General features: G+C 39.5%; 1 protein-coding gene across 1 annotated transcript in view; it reads left to right on the top strand.

The window, feature by feature from the left end:
• LOC140538536 (spermatogenesis-associated protein 16-like) overlaps positions 1-23,320 on the top strand; it is a 135,117-nt gene that overhangs the window by 76,496 nt on the left and 35,301 nt on the right. The window contains exons 2-4 of the mRNA XM_072661127.1: positions 1,509-2,055; positions 4,203-4,348; positions 18,831-18,920. Of these exons, the coding sequence (XP_072517228.1) occupies positions 1,509-2,055; positions 4,203-4,348; positions 18,831-18,920 (783 nt within the window). The remainder of the gene's footprint in view (positions 1-1,508; positions 2,056-4,202; positions 4,349-18,830; positions 18,921-23,320) is intronic.

Genomic DNA, 23,320 nt, shown 5'->3' on the forward strand with positions numbered 1-23,320 from the left:
TGCAATGCTATGCCTGTCCGCCCACGTCTTATTGAAAATGAATGAGGAACATGCAAATGCTGCTTGTTGTGTGAAAAAAACAGCTTTACAACTTTAGACTAAAAACATTTAAAAAATAATGCGAATATACATCACTGCTAGTTTGTTAATAATATAACATTGGAATGTTGATAACATTTGATTTACAGTTTATTAAAATTGTCTACTTTGGTGTATGTATTCATGTTTTAACATTTACATTTACATGTAAGGCATTTAGCAGACCCTTTTATCCAGAGCGACTTACAAAAGTGCTCTGCTATTTACCCAAGAAAAACCTCAGCTAGTTTGAATAGACTAATAGTTCAAAGATACCTCTAAGTTTAGACACTACTAAACACAAGTCAATAAGGAGACCACTCTGCTAATTGCCCAAGTATTAGAGACTCTTTGCGAGCGACTCTGCCGTTTGGACACCCAGGGGAAGTTCGTTCCACCACTTTGGTGCCAGGACAGAAAAAAGCCTGGACGCTTGTCTTCTGTGGATTTTGAGGGATGGCGGTCGAGCTGAGCCGTACTTGAAGCTCGAAGGGCTCTTGGTGCAAATCGGCTTTTACATGAGGTTCTTTTCTTTGTATGCATTTTTGCATCTGTGAACATGGAGCTGATGTTACTTGCCAAAAAGCTCCAGTTTTGCCTCATTAATCCAAAGGACATTCTCAAAGAGGCTTTATGGCTTGGCCCTCCACTGTCTATGGAAGTTGTTCTGGGCTCTTTGGTTACCATTCATATTATCCATCTCTTCAGTTTGTCAAGTTATTTCAGTCACTATTGTGGATTTTTTTATTGATTTATTGACAAGGGTAACAACAATTTTGTCCACCTGAGTACAAATGTCATCTATAACATATGTACAAAAACTTTAGCACTTAGCATTTAGGAAAAAAGCTGTGTGAAAAACATATAGATTCTAATTTTGACCAGATAGTATATTTGTTGTGTTATAATAATACTACTACTACTACTACTACTACTAATAATAATAATAATAATAATAATATAGTATTTATTAAAAAACTGTGGAGGAGTACAATACAATATATGTATAAATTCTTTATTGCTGGACTGCTAACCAATGGTTCACTACACAATGGGTTAATGTGCGTTTGAGCTGGGTATGTAAAATTATAATTTAAAAAAATCAAGAAACATTTTGCTGCCTCTCTTGTCTTTTTGCTTATTTATCATGTGTTTTAAAAAGAAAATAAACATTTTTTAATTGTACTGGACAGTATTTTAAAGTATCCATACCTCAGACTCAGAGTGTTCTTTAAAATGAAACTATTATTATACTACAGTTGTGATTGTTAGTTGTGATTTCTTAGAAAGCTGCCCTTTCGCTTACAAGAAAATGAATTCTTATGAAAGACTTTAGTTTAGTTTAGTGTCTATGTGTATGTGATTCTATTGTATAAAGGCCATTTTGCAGAGTGCATGACATTCACTTTAAATCTGCAATCTCTTTTCAGGTGCATCATGGCAAATTCGAATGGAAACCCAGAGCTCCAGGGACTGGTGCAGACAGCACAGCCCAGCCCAAGCAAAGTGCATGGAGAGGATCTAACGGCTGCCACCTCCCAGAAACCACTGCCAAGGAAAAAGAGGCAAAACAAAAGCAAGAGGAAAAAGAGAGACAGTTATGGGACGAAAAGGAGAAAGGAGACTGGCACTGGAAGCAGAGATGGATGGGTAGATGAGATTGCGGGGGCGGTTAATGAACAGAGCCCCCTGTCTCCAATGCCGCGCATCTCTTTAAAAAGCCTGGTGGAGGTTGAGATGAAGTTAGTGTACGGTGACGAACAGAACATTACCCACAAGCTTGCCCAGTCCCCAGCCACCACCTCCTCACAATTAATGTGTCAAAGCAGTGAAACAGTGGGGCCTCCAAGTGGACCTAATCTCGGCTTTCTGCCTCAAATTGACAAATGGCTCGATGTAGCTTTACAAGATGCCAACGCACACTACCGGCTGAAGAAATATGCCATCGCAGCCAGTCACTTCGCTGCTGCTCTAGAGGTACTTGATTTACATCTCACTTTACCCTGTCTCTTATATATTTATTAAATTCTTCATACACACTTCATAAACAAATGCATTATACTGTTCTATATAGAGGGAGATATTTTGTACAAGTTTAAAACAATATGGTACAGTTGTCTAAATAGTTAATTAATTGGATAAGATGTACTCACAGTCCTTTACAGTGGAGTGATGTGAAATTCATGTTCATAGAGATGGCGATAAGTACCAGATGTCCAGAGGGTTTCTATGTTTTACAGCTACGTAAAAATAAACAGAAATAAACAGATTGTCTAATACGTTGTTTACCAATAGTTAACATATAGTAACAATGCAGAGCGTTGTAAGACAAAATAGTTACTGTCAGGTCCACGTCATCACGCTCACCCCCGGGGCAGACTCGAGCTGCGGCCCACAGGCTCCCTTAAGGACTTTTGTTGTGTTTCCGTTGAAGTTTGATTCTCTGTGTCGGTTCAGTGTTTTGTTTATACTCATGTGTTTGGTTTAGTTTGTTTGTTTTCTCACATGTTCTTGCTGAATATGTTTCACCTGGCCTGGGAGTACTTAAGGAGCTCGGCTACTGAGCTCGTGGCCGAGAATTGTAAGTTCAGTGCCTTAAGGTAGCCTGAGAGGTTCTATACATGGATCACGGTTTGGTTCATAGTTCAGGTCCTCGAGCGGACCTTGCTTCGAACTTCGGGTTTTGCAAGACGCTTTCGCTCGCTCCCTGGATATATCCTTGTCTCTCGCTCCAGCTAGGCGACCCTCTTCTACTTTGCGTCTTCAGGTTTGGTCGGCCTAGCCATTTATGGTTCAGTGGCTGGTTCCCCAGCTCTCCCCCCCAGTTTTGAGTAATGCCTGCTTGGTTCACTCGTGTCCTTAGTTTTCCCCGTAGTCTCCCCAGGCACTGCCTGGAAGGTTGTTTTGGATTTTCCACGATTTCCCTATCCTGCTCACCCATCTCAGCTCCCACAGCCCCCCCAGTCTCAGGTGTGCTTTTGTGTTCGCCCGTTCGGTTGTCAAGTTTATGTTGCTTTTCTGTTTAAGCCCTTTTAGTTGCTGCATTGCTTGCTTTCAATTACTCTTTGTATTGTAACCCTTTTTGTTATTAAAAGTACTTGCATTGGATCCATCTCTGTGAGTGTTCATCCCTCAGTGTCTGGCCTAACCAGCCATGACAGTTACCCAGGAAGACTTAAGATTTACCACTGTTTTATCAATATTAGCATTGCATATTAAAACTAGAAACATATGTGTAGCTATGAATAACCTCTGGGTCCTATATCCATCGCAATAAAGAAAACTGAGGATTGGTCTCTCTACAATGCATATTTTATTTACTGTTAAGTAGTTTATGTCTAACAAATAATTAGTTCTGCCTCATTGCAAATCCATTAGTCCAGTGAACATCATAGTAATGTACATTCATGGTCTGTCAACAAAAGACAAGAGGTTCTGAATGACAAGGATTTTTTTTATTAGTAAGACATGAAAAAGCCCTTTCCCATGTGAGAAATGTATGGAGCATGGTGGAAATCCACCAGCATTTTATTTACTTGACTTTTAAAACTGAGTTTTAATTGATTTTCAACGTTTAAGGTAATCTTCTCTTATTTTTTCCCCTTCTCATTTTATAAAATCACTTAAGTCTTTGTTTACTCTTAGAAGACATTAGAGAGCTGATCATGAAAGTCCCTTCAAGTGGATTGTTCATTCCTGCTTGTCCTGATAATGTGGAGAGCCTAATTAGAGTATACTTTGAGTTTGTCTGTGGTTGATACCTGCCTGAGTTAGTTACCGTCAGCTCAGTACCAGGTATTCAAAGAACCATTTCAAGCACCAGAAAGACTTTTTTTTTGTGTCTTGTATTAATCTGAATCAGCCTTGTTTTAGACGTTTGTGTTGAATGGTCTTTAATTAGCAGAAAATAATGAAAGGATGTGCAGTTGAAGTAAAATCAAACAGATGTGCAGTTGAAACGGTATTGCTGCGGTCCACAGAAGCTCTGTATAAATGTTGCTGTAAGTGAAAAACACAAAAGACAAACAAGTCTGAAATATTAGCCAATCCAGGATAAGCCTAGCTTAACGTAGATTTGCTGTAAAGTCTTAAGCACACACTCTCTCTTTTTCTTTCTCTCTTAGCTCTGTTCCAAAGGTTCAGTGCTTGGGGAACCTTTCAGTGCAGATTATGAAGACATTTCCAAGGTAGTTAGCTTCCTTGAGTCCAAACTTGTTGCCTGCTTCCTCAGAATGCATAGGCCCGACTTAGCACTTCTACATTCTTACAGGTAAGCACAAACAGGAGAGCAACTCCAGAACCAGCACACTTAAAACACCCTTAAAAATAGGAGTGCTTTAAATGGTTCACATATATATACATTTCAAATTAATATCAAATCAAATCAGTTCAAATAGTGCTTTTTACAGATCTGATCTCATTACAAAGCAACTTTACAGAATTCCAGACATAAGACAAAAGAGCAGCAAAATTTAAAACATGTACCCCAAGTGTGCAAGCCAATGGTAACAGTGTCAAGGAAAAACTCACTCTAATCTGGATGAAGAAACCTTAGGAACCTCACAAGACTCACATCATGGGACTCACCCTCCTCTGGTCAAAGCCATTACTAAACCCTATACAAAATTACTAATAAATGGTATCCAGTCACCTTAACACCACATACACCTGTTGATGTGCTCAGGTACAGTGATGTAATCATAGATATGCTTAGCAGCAGTAATGGTAATAATAATAAAGTAATGATGATGGGTTATATTGTGCCGGCGGCTGGGATTCAAGCTGAAATACAATCTGTGTTTTGAGGAGTCAAACTAGGTCAAGACAATACGTATGCAATCAAGTTGATGAAAATAGGGGTGTTTTTTTTATTTGACTGCCCCAAATAAATATAATCCGACAAATGTGACAGCATATGACAGCAACCATATTTATTAAGGGTAAGAACTGTTCCAGCCGTGAGTGTGACTACAGATGAGGACTATTTATTCCCGGTCATGGAGGGCTGGGGTCCAGAGCTGACTTCCCTGCTCAAACACACCTTCTTTAATTCTTCTGTTAATGGCCAGGTTTATAAAGCATACTTGATTAACTGAAGAAATCACCAAAGTGTGCTGGACTGTGGCCCTCCAGGACTGGAATGAAATACTTTTGTTATAGACACAGACTATTAAAGACAAAGGACCATTTCCCAAATTTATTTGTAGTTGTTGCAGACTGAACTATACATGTATAAGCTCTGTAGATTAATAGTAGGGCTATTTGGCCTTCTCAATAAAAATGCTCCACTGCCCTATACTTAAGCAAGAGTGTGATGAGATGCTGTATTATTAAATACGATGTTAGAGTTAAGAATCCATAAAGGGGTGTGTTTAGCGAGAGGCAGAGTAATTCGTGACCACTGATATCCACTGTCTGACCTCCACTTATCTGCACCTGCTCTGCCTGTTAATCATGGCCTTCAACCTGCCTTCCCAGCACTTCCATTAGAAAGAAAGAGAGCAAGAGAGTTTGCCTTCCTGCTGCACCATAAGTCATCATGACTGTGCACTACCCTTGAAAAGTTTTCTTTGCTTTAACATACCATATCCAAGATACATGGCTATTAGGATCCTTAATGGAGAGAACTCAAACACGTAGATGTGAAAAGAGAGTGGAGCTGCATGATTGTGACGATAACCATAACTGTAGTTAATTACTGGAAAGTGGAGTGACTTAAACAGTGGAGTGATGTATTTCATAATTTATATGGTTTCTTAATTGTGCTTACAAATTAAAATTAAAGCTTAAGATATTCTTTGGCTACTTTCCTTCTGAAAAGTGAAAGGAAGGATGCATCAGCGAATCAGATTTTCTTTCCTCTCTCCATTCCCTGACTTTGCCTGATCAACTCTGCTACATATCAGGCAAAACCAAGGTAAGCAGACAGGAAAAGAAGTTTTAAGTATTTGGATGAAGCCAAGAACAGAGAGCTTCTTTACCAGATTCAAAAGTACTTTTGAACCTCCATCTCTCATCTGTGATTTGCTTTTTAAGCTAACTATCCTTTTGTTGAAAGGCACGAAAAGTGATGCAGATGTTGCTCTGTTCCTGCTCAATAGGTAGTCAACATTGGCTTTTTTTTGCTGTTGGACAGAAATAGATCCGTATTGCCCAATTGTAGCAACACACAACCTAGCTTACACTAAAAAGCTAATTACTTGTTTGTTCTCCCTGTGTTAATATTAGCACATTTTTCAGAAATCAGTTTGTAAAACAGTATTCTGCTATATTGTAAGAAGGCGTGGTTGGCTAGAACAGACTTTCTGTTCAATACATGTAGCTGAGTTGTATTAAAACTGTCAGTTTATCAAACAATTATTGAGCATGTAGTGTTCTTTTCTGTTTTTTCTGTTTTTGTCCGTTAAATCTGATGTCTGTGTTAGTATAAATTGGCCAATGTGATCTAATTAGTTATTAGCCAGCCAGCTAATGCTAGTGTAGTTAGATGTGCTGGACCTGGTAGTATTTCTGGTCTGGGCTGAGTCCAAATACTTATACCAAACCATTTTTACTTTACTTCTTTTTAAAATCATCACTATGTGTTGACTCTTTTGCAGCAGCTCAGGGGTTAATGTGAATGGTAGTAGGTTTAGTTAATCTCAGCGGCAAACAGAGCTGAACTCCAGAACTGTTATTTAATGGAAATTGAAATAGTTTTGTAATTAAATACATGAACTGCACTTTTACTGTTGAAACATTACACTTACTGGTCAAACTGGGTGTCCAGTGAAAAATCCGCTTTACTTCTGCTCCTTTAGACTGTGCTGTAAACACACTGAAGTCATCCTCACAGAACATTCTAGTAAGCAAGTCAACACAGACTGACAAGTTAATTTTTCCATTTATCAATTCCAAGTTTTTTAGGTACTATAGTCAACTTGTAGTTAAATGTCATCTTCTCATTATTGTATTGCAACAGCATCTGTATAACTTGATTGTGCTTGTATTAATGAATAAATTTGCTATTATGTTGGTCTGCCAAGGTCCCCTCTATCTATTTACTGTGTAGGACCTAATTTGTAATAGATCTGAAATAACTAGTAACTTGTGTTCCAGTCCAACCCTGACTGAACCTCCAGCAACATTCAACATAAACTCTGCTTAAACAAAGGGGTACTTATACACTGACTAACAAAGGACACCTGGGACTAACAAAGGGGCGTGGCTGCAGAGCAGACACAGGTGGGAACACTAATGAACAGGAGGGGCTAGGACAGACAAGAAACAAACAGAGCCATGTGCTATTACTACTTAGTAAATGCACTATTATTTTCCTTACTTTCAACACTTTGTGGTAAATAAATCGCAGAGGTACCAATTGTCCAATTTCAGTACAATAAATCGCACAGTCCTAATTGTCCTACCATTTGCAGACATCAGCCCCAAAGAAGCTGACCCCGATTTCACAGTGTCACTTCATGTGACTGGTATCTGGATTATATCCTGATCAGATTTTAGTCTTTACACATGGTAAGCAAATGCGTCTCCAGTTAGACTGAAATTTGATTGCTGTATGGCAATTATCACCGGAGTTTTGGTTGTCAGATGTGTCTTGGAGAGACCTATGTGTTTACACTGCTATAATGTGTGGCTCAAATGTGTCTCAGACCACCTCCTGAAGTGGTTTAAATGATCGGATCTGTATCTTTTAATTGCACCTTGGGTGCGTCTAGACTTGCACTTTTACTTCGCTTGGTCTTATTCAGATATAACTCTGATACTCAAGATGCAATATGCAAGTAAACGTTGTCCCTGTGTTAGAGCTTAGATCGGGTCCACAAACTGCAGCCTGACCCTACCCGAACAGGTTGCCACCGGGCCGGTCAAGTGTAATGCAGACAGTGGAGGAGCTCACGTTGAGCTCTGCACAGGTCAGAGCTGTGTAATTATAACATAACATTCTAACTTGTGCACCTTGTTTACAATCACAGTGTCCATTTTTACTTTGCTATATTGTGATTATCACTCCATAGCTTTATAGAAACTAAAAAATAGCTTTAAAAAATGTAGGCCCACATCACAGACCATTTTCCTGAGCCCGACAGGGCCTGAGGAAAGTGGTGGGAAATCTCGGCCTGACCCGGCCTCAGGCTCGGGCGGAAAGTCTAAACTCTACCCTGTGTATCCTACATGACAAATGAAAACAAATGCAATTACTTTCCAGATGTTACTGCTTCCTTTCCTCTGCCTTGTTGCTGTCATCATCTTTTGCAGTACAGAACACAGTAATGTGGTGTTCACATTCTCTCTTAGATAGCCAAACAGGCTCTGAACATTAGGCGTAAAGTGGCAGACCTAAAATGGCATCAGAATGGAATCATCGAAAGTGAAAAATAAACTAGATGAAGCTTAGTCCATCACATACAGGCAGGATAGCCATTTTTGCTGTTTTTTTTTCTTTGTGGAAGGAAATGACATATCAGTCTATGTTTAAAGGTGGCAGATGGGACATGAGGAAAATGTCATTTGTTATGTGCAACTTAATGGAGAGCATTCACCTGAAACAGACCACTCTCAAAGTCAATCTAGTCATACTTTGGATCTTTTAAAAGCACTTATAAACTTATAAAGCTGAGAGCCAGTCGGTGAGGTGGTGATGAAGGAGGAAATAGTTTTGGCTATGATGTTGTCTCTTAGACTGGCCCTTCGTTCATTTTTCATTTCCTTCACGTTGCTGTTTTTGTTGGTTTCATTATGTTCTGAAGGTCTTCAGAAAATCTGTGGAAAATCAGCTTCATTACTCCTTTAAAGTCATACAGTCATGCCCGAAAGTATTCATACCCCTGGCAAAGTTTGACTTAAATTTACTTTTATTTAACCAGAAGTTATATTTTTGCCTTGAAACGACACAGGCATCTCCCAGGAGATAACACGATGATGTACAAGAGGCATCATTGTGGGAAAAAGTATTTCTCAGCTTTTATACACATTTGAACAAAAAGTGGCATGTCCAAAATTATTCATACCCTTTGAAAACTGTCACAGTATATGGGAAAATCCAAAGTTCTATACCATTCCAAATAGTCCAAGCTGTTTTAAAGCATCCTAATTACCCTGATTCATTGGGAACAGGTGTTTTAATCAACTCAACAGGAGAAAAACAGCAGCTCTCTGCAGTTGGTTTGTGGACAGTCATGGCTAAGACAAAGGAGCTCACTAAGGACCTGCGGCTGTGCATTGTGGCCGCTCACAAGTCAGGAAAGGGCTATAAAGCCATATCAAAATGTTTTCAAGTTCCAGTGGCTACAGTGCAAAGTATTATTAAAAAATACAAGAAGTTCCGCACTGTGGAAAATCTCAGAAGATGTGGTTGGAAGCCAAAAGTGACACTTGTGCTGGCCAGGAGAATAGTGAGAGATGTGAAGAAAAATCCAAGGATCACCACCAAGGCCATCCTGGTGAATCTGGACTCTGCTGGTGGCGACATCTCAAGGCAGACAGTTCAACGGACACTGCACACTGCTGGGTTCCACGGACGCAGGCCAAGGAGGACACCACTTCTCTAGAAAAGGCACACAAAAGCCCGCTTGACCTTTGCAAATGCTCATCTGGACAAAGAAGAAGACTTCTGGTGTTCTGTTTTATGGTCAGATAAAACAAAAATTGAATTGTTTGGCCACAATGATGTGTGCACCATTTGGCGTAAAAAAGGAGAAGCCTTCAACCCTAAGAACACCATCCCCACTGTCAAACATGGTGGTGGGAACCTAATGTTTTGGGGGTGTTTTTCAGCCAATGGACCAGGGAACTTGATCGCAGTAAATGGCACCATGAAAAAAGAGCAATACATCAAGATTCTTAACAACAACATCAGGCAGTCTGCAGAGAAACTTGGCCTTGGGAACTGGTGGACATTTCAGCACGACAACGACCCAAAACACACAGCCAAAGTGGTGAAGAAATGGTTAGCAGACAAAAACATTAATGTTTTGCAGTGGCCCAGCCAGAGTCCTGACTTGAATCCAATTGAGAATCTGTGGAGGGAGCTAAAGATCAGGGTGATGGCAAGGAGACCCTTGAACCTCAAAGAGTTGGAGCTCATCACTAAAGATGAATGGGCAAAAATACCAGTGGAGACATGCAAAAAGCTGGTCAGCAATTACAGGAAGCGTTTGATTGCTGTAATAGCCAATAAAGGCTTTTCTATTAATTATTGAGAAGGGTATGAATAATTTTGGACATGCCACTTTTTGTTCAAATGTGTATAAAAGCTGAGAAATATTTTTTCCCACAATGATGCCTCTTGTACATCATCATGTTATCTCCTGGGAGATGCCTGTGTCATTTCCAGGCAAAAATATAATTTCTGGTTAAATAAAAGTAAATTTAAGTCAAACTTTGACAGGGGTATGAATACTTTCGGGCATGACTGTATCTCAGGCATTTTCATATTACAGTTTTCAAAATAATTGAATATAGGTTATAGAATGCCCTAACATCTGCTGAAGGCCAAGCTCCACCAAGGGACTCATTCACACACTCTGTATTAGCCAACAAAAGTGGACAATAGTTCATGTATGTAGAAAAATACCACCAGCTTTTTATATATGACAGAAATATAATGGTCACATAGTCCTGCTATTAAAACACAACTGAATTATTTTGAACTGGTGTGGGCAATTCCATGGTTTTGGGCTTTTCCTGCTCAAGCACACCTGATCCAACTCATCAGTTAATTCCCAGGTTTAGTAAGTCCGTTAGAGCAGGAAAGACAGCAAACTGCTACACTCCAATCCCCACTGCCTACCCTCGATTTTGAGGGCTCATTGTTGGTTTCCATGACTTTTCTCAAGTGTTTTTTGCAGTGGTCTACATCGCCGTAATACCTACACCATGTATTTGTTTTATTGAACACTAATTAAAGGGAAAATCCACCCTTTCAACATTTCTGCATTTTTGGTGTGAAGTGTACTGCTACTGTAGAGAAATGTCAAAACCTTCTCAAACCTAACTTTAAAGAATATCTCAGGAATATTATGTAATGATATTTGAGATGTAGCTTCTAGGCACATTAAACTCTTCTGACGCTTCAAACCACAGTGAGGGATTTTGTTTGCTTCGAGCTTCAAGTACGGCTCGGCTCAACCAGCCATCCCTCAAAATCCACGGAAAACAAGCGTCCAGGCTTTTTTCTGTCCTGGCACCGAAGTGGTGGAACGAGCTTCCCCTGGGTGTCCGAACGGCAGAGTCGCTCGCTGTCTTCAAAAGCAGACTGAAGACCCACCTCTTCAGAGAATACTTGGACGAATAGCAGAGTACTATGGTCTCCATATTGACTTGTGTTTAGTAATGTCTAAAGCTTAGAGGTATCTTTGATCTATTAGTCTATTCTAACTAGCTGAGGTGATTCTTGGGTAAATAGCAAAGCACTTGTGTAAGTCGTTCTGGATAAGAGCGTCTGCTAAATGCCTTAAATGTAAATGTAATGTAAATGTTTGCAGTTTAAATGAAATCTGTGGAATTCTACTTGTTCTAAATGTGAGTTGACAATCATCATGTGAACCAGTCTTACCATTAAAGTGAAGCACGTACGTAGCCCTTCTCCTATTTAGCACACAAGGCACTGTTACGACAGAGTCATGTGTCTGGCACTACATCTTATTAATAGTTCACTGGTGCTGTCATCATCTCAGGTGACTCACAGTGGTCTGCTAAGCAGGGCATGGAGCTGCAAGTTTTCACGGGCGTCATAACTTCACAGTGTCTGAAAGAGCGCACGCTCAAAGACTCCTAAATTCCCTTATGGCTGGTTCCTCAGCTTGTACATTTAGTTGGCTGTGTCTTAATGCCTGGCACAGAACAAGCTGGTTGTTGAGCTCGTCTGTGTTCCTCCTCTGTACCCTCCTCACAGGAACCTGCTTTGAGCACGGTGAGGGCGGGGGTGGGATCTCATCAAAGGCAGCTTTGTCGATTCCTGTCGAATGGATTTTGTATGTATTAGCTTCGTACAAGGCAGCCTAGAACTCGACAAAACAGTTCAGATAAAAATACCATGCTAGTGAGGCTTCTGAGGTGCCTTGTGATGACAGCGTCTTCCACATCGTTTTGAATTGCAGGGCTGTGCTCGTTTCTATCTCTCTCTCTTTCTCTCTCTCTCTCTCTCTCTCTCTCTCTCTCTCTCTCTCTCTGCCATGTCTTCAGGATGGGTGCTGTTTTCTAACAAGGCTGTTTTATACTCTATCACAATGCAAAACTTTGAGCTTGTCATCTGAAAACAATTATTTTGAGATGTCTCACTCGGTCGGCAAAAGGACGGTGCTAGCTCGAGAATAAGAATGGGGAGAGAAATAATGAGAAAAGAAGGAAATGAGGGGAGAGACTACAAAAATAGGATTCAGTTCACCAAACAGTTGACTACATTGAAAAGCGTATTCCCTCGATTAACCTCTCTGTAGAGCTGGAATTGTTCCAATTTGCTTCGCAACTAATATTTCAATTATTCAGAATTTTTGAACAAAGCAAAATCTGTACAGAACCTTGCTTTACATGATTTCTTCTCATTAGATCCCTGCACTACGTGGTTTATTTATTAAGCAATCATCCTGATTAATGAACCTAATTATCAACTCAAATTATCAGCTCTCTCAAGGATAACAGTTGCTATTTAAATTAAATTCAGGGTCCATTATTAATTACAGTGCCGTCACATGGTGAAGTGTGGAGCATATTGATTTCACCCTCATCAGATTGAATGCTGTATGTGTGCGAGGGAAAGAGAGCCTGGACTGTCATTGTAGCAATATGCACTGGAATGTCAGTCGGGATCAAGCACATCAGTGAAACAACTTGACTTGAGTTGTAGGTTTGAGACATTCGAGGAATTGCCTAACACACTGTTGTGGCTTAGGCTCATTGATCATCCAGCCCTAAAGTGAGTTACTGCTCTGTCCATTATTCTCTGCAACTTATATACAGTTGTTCAGTTGCCCAGTTGTGGTAAATTAATAGCATATCTAAAAAAAAAACTTTACAGCTTTTTTTCCCCCATGCTGTGGAGTAGAGACACTCTTAGAATGAGATATGGATCAGCATATAAATAATATACCCAAGACATCTGGCAACTAATCTGTGCCACCTGAGACCTTTGCTGTTGTTTGAGATGTTTTGTTTCTGAAGATGTTTTGCTTAGGGGGCAAGGTTGCTAAATAAAACTAAGAAGAATTTATTTTTTCTCTAGCCTAAATATCTCTTAACCTCTAACTCACACAGTTCAGCATCATGTCTGTTGCTGAATGAATGTTCCCTAATACTCTTCTCTAAAATTCTCTAGCAGATTCTTTCACTCTGTGTGGCTCAAACTGCAGGTCTTCATAACCCCATCTCACAACCAAGATTTGTTCTTACAAAATCTACCACAGTTTTATCATAACACCTCAAAGAACCATTCGAATGTTTTGTTCCTATGATGAAATAACAGAGTATGTATATGGCTGTGTATAAAGTACCTTCAAGAAAATAGTCAAAGAAAAGTCAAAGCAATCCTTTTCAAGTTCTTCTTGTAATCATTCCTGGATTTTTTTTTATTGTTTTATATATCATATATGAAGTATATGAGTATTAGACATAAATCACAGTTCAAGCTTTACATTTTTGAACAGCTACATCCTTGCAAATGAAGGGGCTACAAAGGGTACAAAGTGATGCCACTAAAGGACCATTCTTGGTTTCGTAAGGAACTATTTTTAGTAAAGAAATGTGAAGGTTCTTCACACTCATATCTCTTTAACAAAAACTTTTTTATAGAAAATTTTATAGAGAATTTTTGTCTTTATAGAAACAAAAATGGTTCTTTTAGGGCAGAACCTTCATTTTTAGGAGTGTAGGGTTCCCTTAAAACAATTTTTGTCAACAAGATAGGGTGCAGGTATGCAGAACATTTCTTCCAATTGTGCCACTCATTGTACAGAAAGTAAACCTGTTGGTTTATGGACTTTGTCCAGAGTACTGTCCGTAGACAGGTTGCCAAAAAAAAAAAACCTGTAGGTTTTATAGGTTAATGCTGTACTGCCTTAATATGTGTGCAACATTAAAGCTGTGAGTAATTTAAGGAAACAGGGCAGGAGAAAGCGTACTGCTCTCTAAGAGAGACAGAGAGAACATTTTTTTCACGCTGTGTTTCCAACACCTGGCCATAGCAATTTATTTGGCTCTTCAAAAGCAAAGTGTCAGCTCCTCAATTACACTTGTCCCGAGCTGTAACGAGCGCATGTAAAGCATGGTGAAATGTGCAGGTTATTTAGTCAGGCATTAAGAGGCTTGCATGTGTTAGAGTGTGCATTTGCTGGAACGCCCCATGTGTTTAAACACGAGATGACTGAGCACAAGGAACAGCAATTACCGCACCTTCAGTGTTGGCTATGATAGCTGGCAAGCTGCTGGGGAGTGCTTTACTGAGGCTTTTGCTGCTTGAGTGAAAAGAAAGCACTGGATGATGCAGTTGCACGAGACCTTGCTTACTGTTTGAGTTCCTGGTGCACTTTTTTTGACCTTGTTGGTCTAGCTGTCTGTCTTGCTGCCAGTCCCAATTGCTCTCCCTGCCCCCATTTGTAAAATGCAAAGTTGCAGATTCTAAGATTTCAATGTACACCAAGAAAGTAGGAGAATTATATTATATTTTATTATTTCATTATATTATTATTTGAAATTGATGAAAATGTATGGCTTTGTGTTAATTATTGAAAAATTACACTCCACATTTTGGCATCATTTAAAAATATAGCTCTTTATATTATATATTATATGCTTATATACTCAATTTTAAGTCACCTAAAGCATCGTTTTCTGTGTGGACGACAAGCCAAAATTCAGCGATTCATTGGAGATGTCTCCTGAAAAGAATGGAAGCTAGAATAAAAAGAAAGCACAGAAGTAGGTTCTGTGTAAATGTCTGTTCTCTCTTTTAAATCTGTTAAATCTATATTTTTCTCTTTAAAATTCCCAACAAGAAAGTACTTCAAGCTGTGAAGTCTATTGTGGCATAGGCTGGATTTTTGCTTTCAGCCCATCTCAAGGCCAGACACTCCATTGCGTACCTTTTTCCATGCACATGACAATGAATTTGCATTGTTTATTTACACAATTCTACATTTCACTACATTCAAACTACAAGTCTTCTCAGATGTTTTCCCCTGTCCTGTCTCACTAGAAGTCACTAGAACCGCTATCACAGTCACAGTTCCAGTAGTTACAGTGGATATTTTTGAACAATAATTACACTGTTTAATATCTATCAAATATGGGTGTGAATGAGAACTAGAGTGACTGCTAGTTAACTAGCCAGATAATTAACCATTTAATGTGATGCTGTGTTAACATTAAGCTATTGTTGAGTACAATTCACCACAGAAGACTAAGATAGAACTTAGAACTCAAAATCACATATATCCTTATGGAATCCATATGGAATCTACCAATATGTTTCCAACTTTATGCCATGTGGAACAATTTCCATGGCCTGAGCAGTCATTGTGACACAGCTAAAAAAATTATATCTTAAAGTTTATGCGTCTCTGCAAATGAAAAAAATGTATGTTATTAAGATGATTAATGAAAATATTAATTTGTAAATCAATTAGCAATAAAAGAACTAGAGGGTAGGTTGTGTCTGAGGTAGATAGATTTAACTGGCTAACTTACTAAGTTAGCCAGTTAGTAATATACACGCACCCCAGATCCTCCTGAAGGCCTTAATTTCCCTGGTACCCACTCCTGGGTCACTTTCACAAGAGAGCTGCAGCTGACTGATTATGTCAGTTCATATTAGCAGTTCATAAAAGTATCATGTGTGTTTGTGGATGGAAACTGTTTTCTGACCCAATGTGGTGTTCAGTGAATTCAGTGAACTGCTACTTGTGCTTATCACAAACTTGTTTTAATGCTTGAGTGGACATAATTTCATCAGGGCTTTCCTAAAGGGCATGCAGCTCCTATGTCCTGTCCTCTATGGTATGTGTCCTTGTTATTACACGTTGTGCAGTCCCAGTCCACCTTCTGATTCACTCGCCTCTCCCTCACTCGTGTATTTTATTCAAGAGCATCTCTCAGACAGTTAGCTAAGTCAAATATGTTGAAAAGCTGCAAACACATTTTTGACATTACTGCAATAGGCTGCGATGCTGTCACACTATTTGTAAATCTAGCTTGCCTGTACAGAGCAAATGATCCAAAATGTTGCTCCAATTTATTTTCAGTGAAGACAATAAATAGAACTGGTGTTAGGTGCCTAGACGTCACTGATAAGAATGTTATGACCTCCTACCTAATAGGAATGCAAACCTGCAATGGCTCAGACGACACTAGTAAGATGCACACCTTCTGTATTAGGTAACAGAGGATGTTTATTAATCAAATTCAATCAAATCAAGTTTATTGTCACATCATATTACACAGGTGTAATATATGTATATATGCAAATATATGCAAAATAAGGAATACAGAATAGATACACATTAACTTACAATGTACATATGCACTGTTTAAAATGTACAGGTTAATATACAATCTGTGAAATGTTTACATTACTATTTACATATAGACTTTGAATAGATGTGAGTTCAATTATAGGATGAGTGGGGAGAAGCCTTTGGTAAGCGCAGTGTGACTGAGCAGTTAGTTTGAATGGGGTGAAGGTTTGATGAAATATGATGTGATGAGACCAGTGAGATAGCTTAGTAATTGACCGTACTGATACACTGTACTAATTGCTTAGGGTTAACGCTGTCTCTGAACTGGCTGGTTCTGGTCTTCATGCTTCTGTACCTCCTGCCACTGAGCAGGTGTTAGAACCGGCAGTGGCTTGGGTGGTTGGAGTCCTTAATAATCCTCCTCGACTTCTTCACACATTCTGACTGGTGTGTAAATCCAGAAGGTTTTGAAGCTGAACCAGGATGATATACTGGGCTGTTGTGCCTTTTCCACAATCCATGTGGTTTGTTCTGTCCATGTAAGTTCCATGGTGATGTGAACACCAAAAGCTCTTGACAGTGGTCCCATTGAAGGAGGCAGAGCTGTAAACTCCTGCTTCCTGAAGTCTACTCTCCACTCTTCGGTCTTGTTGATGTTTAGAGAGAGGTTAACGTCCTCTTTGTAGGTTGCCTCATTGTTGTTGGAGATCAGACCCACAATTGATGTGTCATCAGCAAATTTAATGATGACACTGAGGCTGTGCCTGGCTATGAGGCTATGAGCTGATGATGTCTCCAACCAGCCTCTCAAAGCACCTGCATATGGTAGGGGTTAGAGGAACTGGGGCCAGTGTTTTAAGCAGGTAATGCAGGCTGCCATTTCCAAGATGCTACCACCCTTTGCCTACTGTCACAGTTATATCAGAATATTATGACCACCCCTAGTTTGGAATTAGCTCAAACTGGAATATTACAGATGACACGTGACACGTGGGTTTACTGCATGTATAAATTGGCGGGCACACCAGTCAGTTGTAGAAGAGTACAAAACGATCATCATGGGCATAGGATGCGATCTGAATGATGTCAAAAAGGGTTTGATATTAGGGTACCGGGCAAAGGGTGGTAGCATCTCGGAAACATTAAACTTTTTATAATGTTCCAGAGCCACTGTAGTGAAGGCATACCGAGAATGAACTTCTCACCATTCGGACTCCCAACAGTATAACAGTGGTGGAAAGGATTGACGACTAAGGCGAGTGGTACAGAGCAATTGACGCCTCACTGTGGACCAGTTAACCACAATATGGAACACCTACTGTTAGCTAATACAGTCCATTGCTAGTGTAATTAGGCCACGAGTGGTTATTCCCACTGTTAGGTAGGGGTCATAATATCTCAATATGACTGTGTAGTTGTCATATTCCAGTGTAGAGTGATTTTAGTGTTCATATTTATACATATTGTATAACTGTGACAGTTAAAAAAAAACATTACTTGAGTGTGAATGTGTTATTGGATGCTATTGTAAAAAGACAAAAAACTAAATTATGAATAGTTTAACTTCAAGAGGCTTGTTTTAGAGCCAAGCATACAGAAGTGTCCTTGTTGGAATCAGAAGAGAGTCCATGAATTAATGATTGACAGATTTGTTTGCATGCTGTGGTGTAGACTAGCGATTAGCCAGGGTGAGAGGAGCAAAAGGAGGCAGTCACAATGCATGCAGTGGACATATACTGTAAAATCGTATTCTTCAGTACAGGAATTAGTCAAATGAACTGCCTTTCTTTACAGATGAGCAGACCTGCAACATTTCCCAATATGCCAGTCTGGTCTTTAAGGCATAATGAGGACTTCACTGTGTGCATTCATCAGACATCTGTTTGCTTCAGTGACAGAAATAAAGGGGCTTGTCGTTAAAACTGCTTTTTAAAGATTTTTTACAGGGTTTTACACAGGGTTCTATAGGACAGTATGTGTGAACTTAAGTCCATTAAAATTAGCAACTCATGATGTAAGATGTTTAGGCTTCTAGGTTGATATAAAACGTGAGCAGTTATTGGACAACAATACATGCTATGCAAAAAATCATACATTGAAGCTTACATACATTGTAACCTAATTTTAGAAGTAGGCAATAGAGGAGCTGATGTCAAATATTGGCATATAATTGTTATTGCTTGTAAAAACAACAGAACTGCTACCTTTTTCAGTCCCGTTATGAATAGGATTGGTATCGCTGAATAATAAAGCATCCCCATTTTAATCCGATTTAAATGTTTGGTAATTCTGCATCTTAATTCACAGGAGCATCCAGCTAAACCCAACCAATTTCCAGGACCATCTTCAGCAGGCAATGGTTTATCGATTGCTGGGAAACCCCTGTGGGGCCGCAAGGTAAGAATTAGCATTAACAGGAGGCTTGAGGGGGCTTTTTTTCACCGATGAAGATGAATTCACTTCGGGGGGAAAAAAGCTTTTGGTTAGTTAGCAACAGACCAAGAACTCATGTCTGCTCAGTGGGTTGCCAGGTTTGTCTATATTATGTCAGACTGTTCTTGGGAAATATGTTCATGCTAATACATAAATATTTAAAACAGTTCAGTGGAGAATAAATAGGGAGATGGAACAATTAGGTTAGAATTACATTCATCCCTACTGCTGTCATTACCAAGATACTTCAAGCACTAAAAGTACTATTTAGGGGCCATTTGCATTCTAATGATTTGATTATCAACTGTCTGTGCTGTGTGCACACCTCCAGTGGCTCACAACAGGTACCTTCATTGCTGAATGGAGAAGTAAATCGCTTAAAGCCATCAGCTGCACCAAACACCATGCTTAAACAAGAGTGCCATTTATGTTAAGAGTGTCATATTATGTTATATCATTACCATCATTATCAAGCCACAGTAACCCAGCTGGAATAGATTAGGGCTGGCATCACTATAAGTTACAATAGACCCCTCTTTCTGATTCTCTTTCCCTCTCAGCTTCTCCCTTGCCCACGTCCCTATTTCCCGTTTGAATTTCTGCAGGCAGAAATAGATCAACTCTGCCTCCCTGCCTACAAATTTAGTATTACTATCCCAGTGGGGAAAGAGCTGTTTTGCCGGAACATTGCAGAAGTGCATTTGGAAGATGTACTTGGTACATCACACCAGCCTCATCTGACTATGATTCTGTTAATTCCAGTGCTCTGCAGTAGGTGATGCTGGTTATGTCTGGATGTTACTTCTGCTGTGGGCTGCAATCATGCTAGATCAGGGGACTGAGGGATGTTGGCTGGCAAGGAAGAATGCAGGATAACACATTTTAAAGAGCTGAGCTCTTCCATCACCTGGAGCCATGCTGAAGTCAGTCATATCCCCTAAGCATATGCTCCCCAGTCATTGCAGGTCTGAAGTAAAATGTCTGTCTTCAGATTTATTAGCAGTAAAATGACGTTATGGCCAGTGCAATCACACACAAAGGTATCCTCCAAAGACAAATCTAAATGCAAAACACAAGGCTCCACATTCCACAATTCTCTTTATTTGATTCATATTCATGTGACTTTTTGCCCATTTTAGAGGAGCCTGGTGATCTTATTCTTTGAAAAATCTTATCAAGACCGATCATCCATGCTAAATCTCTATATGACCTTGTCACCAGGGGATATTTCTAGAAAAGACTGAGAGAAAGAGTATAGAAGTTTTTAAAAGATCATTTAAAAAAAATAAAAGAGGGATCCTGGCAATGCAGGAGTAGTCTTACCAAGTTCCTACTGTCTATTGTCTGAGATCCCAAATCCATCCAGTAAAACTTGATTGGGGAATTGAGTCGATCACATAATGCTTCCTGGATTTGATTAGGCAGAGAAAATACTGTCATTAATATTTGCAGCTGCCAAAAGTTCACATGAAGTGCATTGCTTATGGACCATAAACACATAGTTCCGGCTCATTTGATGTTGAGTTCAGACTATGAAAATGCAATTGTTCAGAACCAGCTGCTTCACCTCTTACTTGAAGGATTGAAAATAGTGCATTGGTTGACCTTGCATGCAGTGTAGACTCACATACTCAGCATTGTTCAGTGTACCTTCAAATCCTAGACATTGAAAAGTGAAGGACATATTAAGGTATTAAATTTAAAAGGGAAATTATTTATTGAGGCAATATTATTTGATATGTTCTGGGGCACTTGTTCTCAAATGGAAATTCTGTTCAAATGAATGGGGCAAATTTACTTTTAGCATACATGACTCTATAGGGTGCTTTTGCATAGTGGGATTATTACAGTGTCCCCCACTTTTCTTGTTCTCGTTAAAACTGCTGGGTTGTTTTTTTTCTGCATTAATAAAGGGGTTGAGTATGTAGGGGTTTGTTTGGTTGGCTTACTTCCACAGTACTGGATAGTGTTTGGGCAGTTGGTGACTGTGTAAAATGTAAGTATCAAGTAAAGCTCCATAAAACCTCAATTATTTTACTCTTTACTGTTATACAAAACCAATTAAGATTTTATTTACGTTTTATTTCAAGTAATCAAACAATATCAATTGATATTTTTCTTTTTTGAGTTGTTGATATGGGACTAGCTGACATTATGTTTGCTTGCTATCAAATTATTGCTGGAGGACCACTGGTAGTTGTAGCATATTATACATTATTATTAATATGATATTCCATATATTGTTAAATATTAGGTCAATTAGACATTGTTTTAAAGTGCACATTAACATTTAAGCAGCATTATTCAAGAATTGGCATTTCTTGCTCATGGGCTTCCCCCTACAGTCAGCAGGTGTACTTAGTATTTTGAGCAACCTCTAAAGGACTCTAAAGGGTGAGATCACAGGATTTTACATGACAATGATTATGAGCATTACCCTGCTTGCTTTAGTTCTAGGACATTTGCACTTGCACATCTCCCCCACTATCTCTCTCTTTTAAAGTGACACTTTGGTAGTAGATATTATATTATAGTACACGGTTGAATAAATGAAAAGGAAAGGCTGTATGTAATATGTAATACAGAAATATATATAGGATATTCAAATATAGCCTATGTTGTTCTTCTATTGATATGGTTTAGGGATTATTTTACATTTAAAGTTTTCAACTTGTCTACTGCAGTGCAGATTTTAATTTTGTTGTTTGTTGTTGTTGTTGTTGTTGTTGTTGTTGTTTCTGTGCACTGAGGCTTTGCCCTGATTGAGCCTTTACTTTGCTTTGCTTGTGACACAAAGTACATTTCCTGACAGTAGACACATCCAGCAGGACACATGTTACAGATTGCTTTTTAACTAAATGCAGTTCCTTGGAGTACAACTTCACTTTACACAACTGAATTAGTCCATTTTGGCAATTAAGGTAGACATGTTCCATAGTGGGCTGTCATGTAGACTTGGCTGACAGAGTCATCGGTCTTAATGAGTGCAGCAGCTGTGGTGGAGGATGGAGGCTGAGAATCAGCTGGAACGAGGCTGTCACAGTCACGCAAGTTACTGCAATGACATTTCCTCAACTAAACACCAATTCAACCAAACAAGGCCACTCAAAGTTGTGTATTGCCATGTGACTGCACTGTGTGTTCAACACCTGTAAGCTGTGAGTACTGCAATCACTGGAAATGCTTTAAAAAAAAGCTGGGGGAAATCTTATCATTTGGTTATTTGGTTTATTAAACTTCCTACTGTAAGCAGGTGTTATTTATGTATTTGTCATTTAACAAAGTTTGTTTTGATACTTTTGATAACAAACGTTATCAGCGTTTGTCATAGCCAGTTTCACATTGAAGCCTCCTGTACACTAATACTACACCATTACTGTAACATTGCTGTTGATCCAGAATTAGTTGCAAAGTTTTGCCTGTACCTTGCCATTTTGCCGTTATAAACTCTACAAAGTTCTGAGACGTTGCCTCGTGTTGCCTCTAGAGATATTTGTCAGCATTCTACAAAGCTGTTTGACCTGACCTGACAATATTTGCAGGTGGAACTTGCATAGGTAACGTCTGAACATCTGGACAGGGTTGACTGATGTGAGCAAAAGAGGACACCTGTAAGTGTTGTTAATGAAGAGGCTTGCTCCAGTGAGAGAGAGAGGGAGAATCCTGGGGCTGTAGTTTTTGTTTTTAACAAAAAACATGAAATCTGCATTATGCAAGCAGCTGATTTGCAGAGCTTTGTAGAGTTTTTTTCTTTCTTTCTTTTTCTTTTTTTTTTTTAGAAAAATGAGCAAACCGTGTGCCAAACCTTGCACTGTGGAGCCAAGAATGCGCAAAATGCTGACACCGGTGGAAAACAATGTCGCGTACTCGATGCCAATCTCCCTCATTTCGCCACGCTGTGTGAATTAGGGGACACTGTGTTTTTCATAGGCGTCATTTCTCTGCATATGTTAGCACTGTAAGCGGGAATGTGGCCTTTCACAAGCTCAGAGTCTCAGCGAGGAAGCTGTCAGATCACACAAAATAGTTGTGGAACTAAAGCTACTAGTTTGGGGCAACAAGCATGGAGTGGCCAGTCACAAAGGCCATGCCCTTGTCTGCTCTGGGCTACTGCTACACGCACTTGCGCACAGCACAAACACCTCTCCTTTTCAGGGGCATAATAGTCTGTCACACTCATTGGTCCCTACATGCCATCCCTAATGGCACAATTTTTGCTGCGGTGGTCACAAAAGGCCTGCGCCGTCAGATTCGTTATTATCTCAGTCTGATGTGCCCTGCTCTCCAGCTTGCAGTAACCGCTCCATTCCCCCCCCCCCCCCCGTACCTTTTTTTTATTCGCATTCCTCTGAGATATATTTTAT

This window comes from Salminus brasiliensis, chromosome 17 (genome assembly GCF_030463535.1).
Source record: "Salminus brasiliensis chromosome 17, fSalBra1.hap2, whole genome shotgun sequence".
NCBI lineage: Eukaryota > Metazoa > Chordata > Actinopteri > Characiformes > Bryconidae > Salminus > Salminus brasiliensis.